The sequence below is a fragment of the Cervus elaphus genome, chromosome 10 (genome assembly GCF_910594005.1).
Source record: "Cervus elaphus chromosome 10, mCerEla1.1, whole genome shotgun sequence".
NCBI classification, from domain to species: domain Eukaryota; kingdom Metazoa; phylum Chordata; class Mammalia; order Artiodactyla; family Cervidae; genus Cervus; species Cervus elaphus.
The window spans coordinates 20,954,661-20,968,216 of record NC_057824.1 but is presented as its reverse complement, the minus strand read 5'-3'; the positions used below and the strand labels follow the sequence as shown (position 1 = coordinate 20,968,216).

The following is a 13,556-nucleotide window of genomic DNA, read 5'->3' as shown; positions in this document are numbered from 1 at the left end:
CCGGGTGTCTTCTCATCTATCACCCGGGTAATACGTCCAGAGTGGCATTTTGTAATGACAGCAGCATTCCAGCGGATCGATAGTTATTTAATTCCCAACAAGCTCTCGAGTCCATTAAGCCTGATTACATTCACCCATTTCAGTGGGTGCTGTTATTTTTCCTACACCGGCACTTAATCTATAACAGGAACTTATGAGAACTTTCAAAAGCAATTTCAGCATCAATCAGCATAGAGTGAAGGGCACGATTTGCTTGTAATTATTTATCGGATGGGGCGGTCCAGGGTCTGACAAAACTCCAACCGCTAACCTTCACCCCGAAATTTCTAACGGAAATAAAAGGCTTTCCGGTGTGACTTCAGACCCGAGTGCCTCACTGGCCTGCATACACCTGGAAGGATGGAACTGTTTCCACGTTGTTGAGGACCACTCTCCAGGTAGTCCATTATTTCTCATGCATAATATAGAAGCCTCCCAAATAAGCAAGGACCATAAATCTGACATGATAAGATGTTTCACTATGTTTTGGACTCACGCCTAATGGCTCAAATTGCCAAGCTTCTTACAGTTTACAAGAGGTAACAACAACATTCAGAAAAGGAGACACTGGAGGTTTGACCAGAAGCCTCCTCAGAAATTTGAATTAATGAGGTAGTGTTACAGAATTTTGAAAGATTGTGGAGGGAAAAACACAGAACTGAAGGTAAAAAGGACATGCTAACTACCTGTAGCTTTTCTTTCCTGTAGAAAGGAGATACAGAATGTGTTACAAAAAGATGACTGCTCTCAAACAAACCACAATATAAGACATCCGGGTTTCCTCTGACGTTCAGCCTCTGTCACTAGTTTTCCACAGAGAAATTCAGACACATACCCAGAAGCCAACATTTGCTTAAAAAGTCACACTTACAATGAAGAAAAAAAGAAAAAAGGCCCCAAATATCTTATTTGATGATTTTCCCAACACAGAATGAAAAGCCTTAAAAGTGAAACCAACTTATATTTCAATCATCTCCTTTCTTGCCATCATTAAGATGTAAACAACATGTAAGGGATTTCTAGTATCACCTCTGAGATTCATAAATTAACCATCAATACAGAGTTCCTTTTGCCTCCCTGCCACTGGTCAATTTCAGGTTTGGGAAGGCGGGGGTACCCTCCATGAAAACAGACAAGCCCTGGGAAGCGGAACCTAAGGATTAATGTGTATTTCATGCTCCTTCTGTTTCCTGGGTGAAAGCTCTTAACCAAGTCACCTCATGACCAGTTAGTCTGTCTCGGGATCTGCCGTGGGAGACTGAGTCCCTCCGAGAGCTGAGGAGGAGAACAAATCCTTTGCCCCGTGGTCAACCTCCCGAAGCAAAGGCATGAATGTTAAACAGTAGCCCGATCAATACAAGCAAATATAGCTCAACTACACCATTTATTCAACCATGAGAGATGTCAATAGCCAGATTAGGGTGATCCATCTTTTTGATTTCCTACTGTCTTCCCTCAGACTACACGAGGGCTTTTTCCTGTATTAAAAGTGTTTGCTTTCTCAACCATAAAAATTCCAATTATTACTCTGCGCGCTCTGGAGTTAAGTTGCTGGCTGGCAGTGGCCTTGAATTACCTGGATCAGTCCTGGGAAGTAGGGGGCGGCTGGAACGATCATAGGTACGCCATAGGGATGCAAGAGGACTCCTTGAGAAGGCAACATGCTTTACGGGTAGGTGGGATCCCCTCAGAAGCTCAACGCATCAATGGAGAGTTGGGGGAAAAAAAAGAAAGAAAGAAAGAAAAAAATCTATAGACCCAACTTCTTCCGACCCACAAAGCTGAGAGCCAGATCGCCGCTGTCAGGAGCGCAGAGCTCATCAACACTCAGAGGGGAGAGAAAGAAAATCCAGCATCAGCAACTCTTAATGTGAAAGTTTTCTTCGCAGACGAGGGAGAGACACAGCAGCTGCAGGGTTGAAGCTACCAAAATGGAAGGTTCTATTTTGGGAGCGGCTTGCCTAACATGACTAACCAAATACTCTTCATTAATTTAGTTCTCAGAGACAGTGAGAGAGACCCAGAGGCGGGGAGTGGGGTGGTCAGGCTGGCAGGTTTGGGCTCTTTCTGAAGGAATTTGGGCAAAAGGCAAAAACAAACAAACAAACAAACAAAAAAACCTGGAGTATGTGTGGGATGGTTAGAGGAAAGCTGAGAAATGTCAATTGATATGATTATCAGCTGCCACTTAAAAGCTCAGCAGAGGAACGCAGGCAGTCTCTGGTACTGATCACAAAGAAATGAAGAAGATGCTATTTTGTTATCCTATGTCTCTCTCTCTCTGGTTTTAGTTTTAAATGGGCAACTTGTGCCCAAAATATAATCATACCACCAGCTAGTATCTGCAGTGTGTGCTACGACACACAGAACTATAGCTAAATTATTTACACATGTTTTGTAATTTCATTCTCAAAACTCTCGCAAGTAGGTACTATTCATAGTTCCTGATCCACACTGGAAATAAGGTTCACGCTAGTTGAATTGCACGCTCACAGCCCTCCACATATGAGAGGCAGTGCCAGGCTCCTAATTCCTAATTGGCCACTGTATCCATTACAGTATTTTGTTCTGTAATATAAATTCATATGCCTTAAAAAAATTTTTAACATTCTTTGTCTTTGAGCTTCCAGTTGTTATATTTTAATATGCCATCTATTAATAAGACGACTCACTGCTCCCAGAGTTTAAAGGCATAGCTAATGTACACCAAAAGCACAGATGAGAAATATATTCCAGTATTTCAGATCTTTCTGATATTCGAAAACATCCAAGTGATGGTCCAGCATGCGTGACATGGTCACAGATACACTCAGATGGGATTGCAGGAAGTGGAATTATACTGACTTGGGTGTCCTAACTCGACAGCTGTGTGACGTTGAACGAGTTACTCAGTGTCTCTGAACCTTCGTTTCTTCGTTTGGAAAACTGAGATAATAACAGACCCTACCTCATAGGGTTGTGTGACGAGAAAAGCACGTGGCATCCTCTCGTGATGTGTACAAGACGTGTACTTGGCATTCTTACCCTATGTTTCCTGATCCTCTACGGACGCCTGGTATGGACATGCCTGTGACTTCAGGCGGAAGGCAAAGACAGCCTTCAGATTGTCACTCTTCTAATATGTATCCCAGGAAAGCACCTGCCAGTGTGGAGCATTTCCCAATTTTGAGAGCACAGACTGAGTCCACTCAAGCCACGCTCAAGGCCCTGGGGATCACTGAAAATCACCTTCAAGCCCAACATCTGCTTGCCACCTCCCACCTCGAACTCGAAACCCGACACTGGATATAGATTTCTGTCGAAACGTGGAGAGCATCAGACACCGCAAAGCGTATTCAACTATCGGCTTTTTCTAAATCCAAATGTCAATGCCTCCACTTTTAGATCGCCAAGGTGTTTTTACACTACACTAATTTTAGCTGCTTGATTTAGTTGCATAATTACATTTCTAGATAACGACAGTGGACAGCATTTGGCAGAGAATGCAATGATTTAAGGCTGAATTGGGGCCATCTTGACAAGGCTTCTCTGTAATTGATTCTCATGTATCCAAGTGGCCACCTTGTTACGATTCAGAAAGCTCCAGGAACAGCTGCGAGTTGACCCCCTCTTACCAGCCTGATACTGTTTCTAACTTTAGCTTTTGACGCTGACTTTCAACACTGCTCTTCTGAGAAGTTACCAGTGAGAACACTAGCTTTACCATGAGACAGCTTCCTGGGGGCGGGGAGAGCTCTTCCTGACTTTGGAAAGCCCGGGGGTCAGATTGTGTTATGTCTCTGATGGAAAGATCACTGGACCAGAAGGTAGGAATTCATGAAGTTACTTAATTTAATCACCAAGGCCAGAAGTGTATACATTTAGACTTTGTTTCCTGAACCTCCTATGTAAGTGACAATACTCACTTCCCCTTCACCAAGAGGGTTCTGATGAGCAAAATTGTGGAAGTGTTTTGGAAACTTGTTCAGTCGCTAAGTTGTGTCCAACCCTTTGCGACCCCGTGGAACTGCAGCACATCTAGGCTTCCCTGTCCTTCACCGTCTCCTGGAGTTTACTCAAACTCATGTCCATTGAGTCGGTGATGCTCAATGAAATACGGCATGGAATGGAAACTGTAGAGTTACATAAATATGAGTCTTCTATATGTGTTGTTTTTTTTAAAGAACTTGATGATATATTTCAGAAATAAAGGTAGACTTTGAAGACACCGTGGTTGAATTCCAGACCTCCACGATTAAGAGAATGTTGCAATAAAGCAAGTTGCACACATTTCTGCTTTCCCAGTGCATATAAAAGATATGGTTACACTATACTATAGTCTCTTAAGTGTGTGATAGCCTTATGTCTAAAAGAAGTATATGCCTTAATTAAAAACATACTTTCTTGTTAAAACAGGCTAACCATCATCTGTAACCATGTAACCATCTGCTAACCATCTCAAGCAAGCTGTAATCGTAACCTTGAAGATGAGTTATCACAGACACAGACAATAGAAAAATAATGAAAAAGTCCGGAATAGAGAGAGAGTTACCAAAATATGACAGATGTGAGGTGAGCCAATGCGGTTGGAAGAATGGTGTCCGCCGACTCGCTTGACTCAGGGTTGTCAGAGACGTTCAGTCTGTTAAACAGCGACTGAGTCCCTGGGAAGTACAATAAAGTGAGGCGCGCCTGTGCAACCAAAACACACAGCTATATACCGTTTCCTTCGCAAAGGATACTTGCTCTTTTCTTCATAAGAACTCCAAGCTACAAAAGCTTTTCTGCTCCTGAGCATTGAGCATGCCTTTCCCTCTCTCTGAAAATAAAGGCCTGTTGTCTTGCGGCCCTTTTTCACTTTGACTGCAAAGTCAGAGCCCAATAAGAGGTTCAGCTCTGTCCATCCTTTGACCTGTACCACGGGCATATCTGTGTTTTCATCTTCCTCTTCTTGCCACCTCCAGTCCTGTTACTCACATCTTCTCTGATTCTGATTTTATATTTAGATATGACTCTCATCTATGATTGTAGTAGTTATACTTGTGAAGTGGTGTGAATTGAATGTTTCCTTTTTCAAAACCCATCCACCAAACTTTATGAAATAATAAAACACGGAAATAAATAATGATCACTAACCAAAACCTCTCGTTTTCAAACACGTGTTCTGTTTTCCCAAATGGGAAGCATCCAATATGACTGGACTATGATTCTTTCCTTTTGGGTCCATTTCTTCCACTAAAAGGTGGGCTTCCCTGGTGGCTCAGATGGTAAAGAATTGGCCTGCAATGCAGGAGACCTGGGTTCAATCCCTGGGTTGGGAAAATCTTGAGAAGGGAATGTCTGCTCACTCCAGTATTCTTGCCAGGAAAAGTTCCATAGACAGAGGAGCAGGCATTACATTCTGTGTATCTTTGCTTCCCATTGGCTCATAGTAAATGGGTAGCTACAATGTCTAGTATTGGTGTCCTAAGCTCACAGTATTTTGCAGGAATTTAAATATATATAGAGAGAGAATTTAAAAAAAATAAGGCAAAGGACAAGAGATATAGTTCTGGCAGTGGGTAGGAAACATGGGTAGGAATGAATGGTAGCCTGAATTCAAACCAAGAGCCATGTATCATTAGCACGCTGTCTGTTGCAAGCAGGGGATGGCAAACTTTTTATCTGAAAATGGCCAGGTGACAAATATTTCAGATGTCGTGAAACTTTAACTCTCTGTGTTACAACTACTCAAAACTGTGCCATTTTCATATGAAAATGCTTACAGTACATAAGTGAATTCTGAAATTTGAATTTCCTGTCACAAAATATTTTTTATTTTTTCCCAACCATTTAAAATTATATAAACCAATCTTAGCTTAAGGGACATACAAAAACAGTCAAAGTCAGGTTTGGCTCACAGGCCATGGTTTTTCTCATCTTTATCCAAATCCCTTCTTTTTTATTATTTTTTTTTAAGTTAGAGTATAATATTCATTGGAAGGACTGATGCTGAAGCTCCACTACTTTGGCCACGTGATTCATTGGAAAAGACCCTGATGCTGGGAAAGATCAAAGGCAAAAGGAGAAGGGGACGACTGAGGATGAGATGGCTGGATTGCATCGCCAACTCAATGGACATGAGTTTGAGCAAACTGGGAGATAGTGAAGGACAGGGAAGACTGGCGTGCTGCAGTCCATGGGGTCAGAGTCGAGTCGGACGTGACATAGCGACTGAACGACAAAGATAATTGCTTTACAATCTTGTGTTCATTTCTGCTGTGCAGTAAGACACTCACTTCATGGTTACTGACCTCTCTTATCCTTTCCTGGATTCAAGGGCTTCTTTTTTTTAATAGTCTTTCTATTTAAAACATTTTTTATTTATTTTATTTAGTTGACTGCACCGGGTCTTAGCTGTGACACGCGGCCTCTAGTTCCCTGAGCAGGGACTGAACCTGGGCCCCCTGCATGGGGGGCAGGGTGTCTTAGCCACTGGACCGTGAGGGAACCCCAAAGCGGTTCTTCTACGCTGTCATATATTGCAACTCTTTCCCCAGATCCTGAGAACCAATATGAGGAGGACCCACCAGCACCAACCCTTCCGAGCAGCAGCTACCCCAAGTTTTAGCACTTGTGTAAGAGAAGGAAAAAGGACAGAAAACACAAGTATTGGCTGGAGGATGGGATCGGGGAGCACTCAGTGAAGACTGATTCCTGACTTATGGTTGCTATTGGCCAACAGAGCCGACTGCAGCCTCGTGGACCAAATCCAGTTCATAGACGACGATGATGAAGATGCTAACAGGGATGATGACTACGACGTCAGTGATGATGGTTTGACTGCACGATATGAAAAAGAGCTAGTATTTTTAAATGGAAGTATCATCTATAAAATGTAGATCTGCAAGATCTCTTGAGAGCCTGGAAGATCTAGAACCTTTGGCACACACTTCCTTTGGCTCAACAATCCCTGAAGTCTGGGAGGGATCCACCTCCCCATGCCAACCCCGCCCCAGATTAGGAGCCCTGAGACCATCCCCATCATCCTTTACCTGCTTCCTGAAAAGCAGCCGAATGACCATCAAAACAGGACAAAACAGAATGCACACGGAATGGAGTGTTTCTCTGACAATAATCATACTCTTTATCTTGCGGTATTGACAGTCGTTATCTCCTGAGGCAGATCTATGCAGATTAATTACCCACACCTCCCCATTTCCAGGTGGCTCAGTGGCAAAGAACCAGCCTGACAATGCAGGAGACTTAAAAGACTCTGGTCCAATCCCTGGGTTTGGAAGATCCCCTGGAGGAAGGGGATAGCAACCTACTCTAGTATTCTTGCCTGGAGAATCCCATGGACAGAGGAGCCTGACGGGCTATACAGCCTATGGGGCCACGAAGGGTTGGATACAACTGAAGCCACTTAGCCCACACCCCATTTCCAGGCCAAGCTGGGTGACAGAGAATTTTGTACCGTTTTTCAAGGTCGTTTGCCATATCCCTCAGCTTTACATTCCCAGCTGCATCCTCTAATACACACTGTCCTTCCTTGTACCAATTACTTCTCTGCAAACCACACTGAGCTGCCTTTGCCAAACACCTTCATGAATCCACCACTCCTTACAAATTTGCCTGCTATGCAGAACTACCCTCTTTGCCTCCCTTCTTTCCTTCCTTTCTCCCTCACTCTCTTGCTTCCTGCTTCATAATTTAACATTACTGGCCTTCGTCAAAGGCACATTTTCTGCAAAACCTTTCGCATCACCCCAGGCAGAACTAACTGCACCATCACCCGTGTCCTGAAATCATGTTATATTGTATAATAATGATTCTTTTAAGTGTGATGACTCCTTCAGGTAGGTAGACTGACTCACAGAAGGAAGCGTGTCATTCATCTTTATTCGTACCATGGTCAGTCCTTTCAGCCGTGTCTGATTCTTTGTGACCCCGTGGACTGGAGCCCACCAGGCTCCTCTGCCCATGGGACTCTGCCGGCAAGAATACTGGAGTGGGTTGCCATGCTCTCCTCCAGGGGATCTTCCCGACACAGGGATTGAACCCACAACTCTCACTTCTCTTGGGTCTCCTGCATTGGTGGGTAGTTTTATTTTTTGGGTTTTTTTAACCATTAGTGCTACCCGGAAGTCCCCATGTTTATTCACCCAATGACTAAAAGGTTGACTAGATAAATGGAGCCTCCTAAAATGCTTCCTGAGAGAATGACTGACTGAACAAAGACTTTGGACCAATACTAGTGAAGCTGCGTTTACCTATTACATTTGCCGGGGGTCTTCACACCACTGAGAGCTTCAGATTTCCAAAGTCATCTCAATTCACCCGGAAGGGTCTGTGCACCACGAGAAAGCGTGAGCTCCATACCTGTAAAGGCCAAGTCGGGATCCTGGCTCTGCCATCCTTCTCAACATTTGATCTGGGATGAGACACTTAGCCCTGAGCCCCAGTCTCCTCGGGGTAAAATGGGACAGCATCTGGCCTGTTGCACAGGTACGCTGCTGCCGTGAAATGATAGGCTGCATACGGGTGTTCCTGGTACTTGGGAAGTGTTCAAAAAGGGCTAGTTTATTCAGTGTTTTCTTCTTCAGCAATGTCTTTCATGCACCCAGGTCAAGTGTTTTCTAGTCATCCCAGTCTTCCGGTCAAGTCTGCCTCCTCAACGCCCTACCCGAACCCCACCATGATGTCTCTGTAGGAGCCTTCATTCAACTGTGTCCTCACAGGACCCATGAACGCTCCCTTCTTCAACAAGCAGCCACGTGTTTGATGCCCCAGGCAGCCTTCCCACCCTCTCCAGAACTCACAACCCTACCTGTCTAAACCCCTGAAAGACCAGCAATGGTTTTCCCCCATAAGGTAAAGGCCTGACTGGTGATGGCTTCAGGGCATGCTTCCAGTCCACCCCCTCCACCTCCTCTCCATCATTTTGTTCTCGCATCTTTCTCACAGGACTGGGCACAGAGCAGACATTCAGGGGGCACTTGAGAATTACCTGAGATAGCCCCACGGTGCTCTGGAGGTTCAGAGAGGTTAAGTGACTTATCCAAGGTTAGACAGCAAAACAGGTGCTTTCTTCATTCTCAAGGGCCAGTTTTCCCTTCTACATGCCCCTAATCTCTGCAACAGCATGACAACCAACCACCCTGGACCAACGACTTGAACCAAAATGGATAATCAACTCCACTCAAGATCCCCTAGAGAAGGGAATGGCAACCCACTCCAATATTCTGACCTAGCAAAGCCCATGGACAGAGGAGCTTGGCAGGCTATAGTCCATGGGGTCACAAAGAGCTGGACATGACCGAGCAACTGAGCACACACGTGCACACTCACCAACAGGCACGCATTCTAACCCCATCCAAGGCAGGTGAGAACGAAAGCATGGAACGGCTTTGTCTCAAAGGGAAATGGACCTCAAAGAAAAAGTTTCTGAGATGCTACATAATGCTTACGGTCCTGAGGCTGAGGGTTGACATGTGAGCTCCCAGAAGAGGGGAGGTTGGAAGCATCATGTCAACTACCAGGGAGGTAAGACCTTCCAGAGGAGAAGCTTCCACCGACCGCCTGTTCTCCAGGTTACAGTCACCTCATTTGTAACCTCAGCCAAGGACCAGTCACATCCTGGGAAGAGAAAACACATTCTTCTCCCAATTCCAGGAGATGGTGTGGGACAGGGAAGCCTGGAATGCTGCAATCCGTGGGGTCACAAAGAGTCAGACATGACTTAGACTCTTAGACACGACTTAGACTCAACAAAACAAGAATATGATGAGCAACCACACCTCATGGGGTGGTCGAGAGACTCAAAAAAGAGTCACATACAGACATAGTTAGCTGAGGCCCTGGATCAGAGTGGATAGGGGGTGCATAGCTGTCATAGTAACAAGGCATTAGCAGCAGCATCTAGTTCCAAGGACCAAACCAGCTCAACACCCAGGTTCAATCCCTGGGTCGGGAAGATGCCCCTGGGGAAGGGAATGGCAACACACTCCAGTCTTCTTGCCTGGAGAATCCCATGGACAGAGGAGTCTGGAGGGCTACAGTCCATGGGGTCACACAGAGTCGGACACAACTGAGCAACTAACACAAACCAGGACTATCAAAACCCTTCCTCCCTTCAAACACAAACTGGTCAGATAGTTTTTACAGATGCCAGCAGGGAGGTGCATTTTTGTTGGAAGAACTTACCTTCTTCTTCCAGGCTCTAAACCAAAAAATTAAGACAGAGAGGTTAACGAATATGTGGACATAGCTACTGTCCATGGAAGACACAGTTTGGAAAACAAAATACAAGAATTTCCAATTCAACTGGGGGTTTATGGGGATGAAGAAGTGCCTCTGAAACAGGAACAACCCAAAAAATCCAGGACACTGGGTCACCCCTACCCAGTAATATTACACCCCCCCCCCGCCAATAAAATGGGTTATGAACACACACAAAGAAAATTCCAGTAGGTCTTGTGAGTGAGGAAGCTGCTGATGAGCATTAGAAACCCCAGCCCCCAGTGGTGGAGGCAGCGCCTCCTCTTGGATCATTAAGCACTTCTTGACCTGATTCTCCTCTGAAAGCCAGACTGACCGGCTGAATGAGCAAATCTAAGAATATCAACCCTGCACACCATCTCTGCTGAGATCAACAATGCTTCAGGAACCAACCCTTGACCTGTCTAGGGATGAATGGCAACTGGGTTTGAGAACGTATTGACCTTGTTCTCCGCAAACAAATACTCCCTGGGGTCTCTCGGGGATGGGGGAATGAATAATCAGCTGCTCCGCTAGATTGCACTTCCTGCCCTCTCTGCATCTTCTGTCGTGTGAGTGTGTGTGTGTGTGTGTGTGCTGCAGGGCCCTGCGGGAGCCGGGTAGAGTCCACTCCAAATAGCCCGAGGCCCCAGGACTCAGAACTGGTCTTTCTGTCCGCACCCCATGCATGCCCTGTCCTCCCTGGGAACGGGCTGAACCACCTGAACTCCAGTCACATCCTTTTTCCCTGAGAGACTAAGTCTGCACTGGCCTCTACCAAAGCAAACCCAGCCTCAAAGATGCCTTGTGAGATGCTTCATTTGTAAAAAGAACCCTGAGGCCAAAGATGTGGGAGAGATTCAGCTTGTTCTCTCTCCCACTTGGGGGTTCATGGTGCATAGCCTAGTACAGCACCCGAGAAGTCCTGTAAAGGAAAAAAAATAGAGACCTGTTTGACCATGTTTGATGCAGACATTCCCAAACTTATTTGATGACTGACTTGCCATCTATCCATCCACCCATCCACCCACCTATCCATTCATCCATCCACACCCACTCATCCATCCATCCATCTATCCATCCAATCATGTATCCATCCATCCCTCCATCCATCCATCATCCATCCATCCATCCATCCATCCATCCATCTATCCACCCACCCATCCATCCATGCCTCTATCTATCCATCCATGCATCTATCCATCTGATCATTTATCCATCCATCCATCTATCCACCCACCTATCCATCCATCCATCCATCCACACCCACTCATCCATCCATCCATCCATGCATCTATCTATCCATCCATCTGTCTTGCTGTCTATATGAATATCTGGCTATTGAGAGTAATAAATAATGTCAGTCCTTGGGCAAAGTTCTTTACTCTTTCGCCCAATTCTCCTCTTCCTATTTCTTCACTTTCATCAGAACCTTTGTGACCATCACCACCACCACCACCACCATCATCATCATCACAGTTGCTATGAATTCAATGCTTCCTTTGTGCCAGACCCTGTCCTGTGCTAATTTCTCAGGTGATCCCCTCTAAATCCCAATGAAGGAGATTCTGTTACATTTATTGCATCAAAGACAAGAACACAGAGCCACTGAGAGGGGAAGTAAATTGGCCAAGAAAACAGAGCTACTAAATGCGGACCTGTACCTTGAACGGGCCAGAAGTCCTAGTGCCTAAAACCTAAGAGAAACCCTTTGGTGCCTACGGCAGTCATGAACACACTCTAAGAAATTCTGGCCTGGACTAAACTCAAGCCCACATCTCCTTTGCCCTCAATCACTCATTCTCAAGTACCCTAATTGCCATTAAAGCAAAGCCAGACAAAACCATAGCCTGGAAAGACAGATGGACAAGACTTGAAGGCTAGGAGAAGGGCTGGCCTCTGGTCCCTCCCACCCCACCCCACTGAGTCATCAGGAAGCAGAAGAATACCTCCTGAGGAAGAGGAGGTCTAAGGCAGGAGAAATGGGCTGATACATGGGAACACCTGCCAAGAGTAACCACGAGAAGGAAAAAAAAACAAGATGACAGAGTGATCCAAGAGAAAAAGCCCTAAAGAGATGACCCTGTGTCACCATCTCAACCTCCAGCGCTCCGTATCTCCTTGGGCCATCTTGTTCCTGGCTCTCTCTTCTATAAATGCCTCTTCTCGAGGTGAAAAGATGGTTCTTCACTCTTATTTTTGATGCATGGACCACTCTGAGAATTTTGCCCTCATCCCAGAAAACTGCACATAACTCACAAAATGTTCCATATCATGGCAGGGAGCTGATGGGTCCTCTGACACCCATCTGTGGACCCATGAGGGGCCTCTGAACCTCCATCAGATTTTGAAGTATGCAGCCAATATGTGCTGTCTTTTGGAAGGAAAAGTGCGGAGAGTCAGAATCCCTTTAGTCAGGCTCCCAGTGACAGATCAGGTGACCGTTCTTGCCTGGAATCACGTTGCCCAGCCCTGTGAATATACACCCGCCAATGAAAGAACTCTCACCACAGTTCAGCAGGAGTGCGAGTTTCAAGAAGGCAAGAGAATCAAACAATTTGGGGAGATGCTAAGGCACTGCATATTGTACAATCAAGGAGTAAGTGTGCTCGGGCATGTCTGACTCTTTGCAACCCCATGGACTATAGCCCACCAGGCTCCACTGTCCATGGGATCTTCCAGGCAAGAATACTGGAGTGGGTTGCCATTTCCTTCTTCAGAGGATCTTTCCAGCCCAGGGACTGAACCCATGTCTCCTGCATCTCCTGCTTGGGAGGTGGATGCTTTACCACTGAGCCACCCAGGAAGCCCCAAATCTAGGCAGACACTAAGAAATCCGAACACACACCCTTAGCCCTTTTGTCTGACAGTGAACCATCATCTCAAGATAAGGTCTGCCTTCTCTGAGCAGAAGCTTTCACCTCCTCTTTCAGGCCAAGAAAGAGACACCATCAAGCCAAAGAGTAGGGGATTTCCCTGATGGTTCAGTGGCTGAGAATCCGCCTTCTATCGAAGAGGACACTGGTTTAATCCCAGGTCGGGGAACTAAGGTGTCACATGCCGAAGGGCAACTGAGCCCACACACCACAACACTGAGTCCTCACTTTAGGCAACACGCAACAACAGAAGACCTGGCATGCTACAACCAAGACTCAGAGCAGAAATGAAAAAAACAAACAAAAAAACCCACCAAAGAGTGTGTGTTAGGCATAGAATGTCACCCACCAAACCCACGACCAAGCGCTGGAAGAGAATGGAGATGGGACATACACATCTGTGTTTTCAGAGACCACGCAGTC

General features: G+C 45.7%; 1 protein-coding gene across 18 annotated transcripts in view; it reads right to left on the bottom strand.

Moving 5' to 3' along the window:
- Positions 1 to 13,556, bottom strand: part of RBFOX1 (RNA binding fox-1 homolog 1) — a 1,671,014-nt gene that overhangs the window by 401,213 nt on the left and 1,256,245 nt on the right. For 2 of the 18 annotated variants that reach the window (XM_043914272.1, XM_043914266.1), the window contains exon 1: positions 1,616 to 1,979. The exons of 14 other annotated variants lie outside the window; for them this stretch is intronic. In XM_043914272.1, coding sequence (XP_043770207.1) covers positions 1,616 to 1,702 — 87 coding nt within the window. In that variant the 5' untranslated portion in view covers positions 1,703 to 1,979. Of the gene's footprint in view, positions 1 to 1,615; positions 1,980 to 13,556 lie in introns of those variants that run through there. 2 more of the 18 variants (XM_043914271.1, XM_043914255.1) reach the window with 2 other exon arrangements.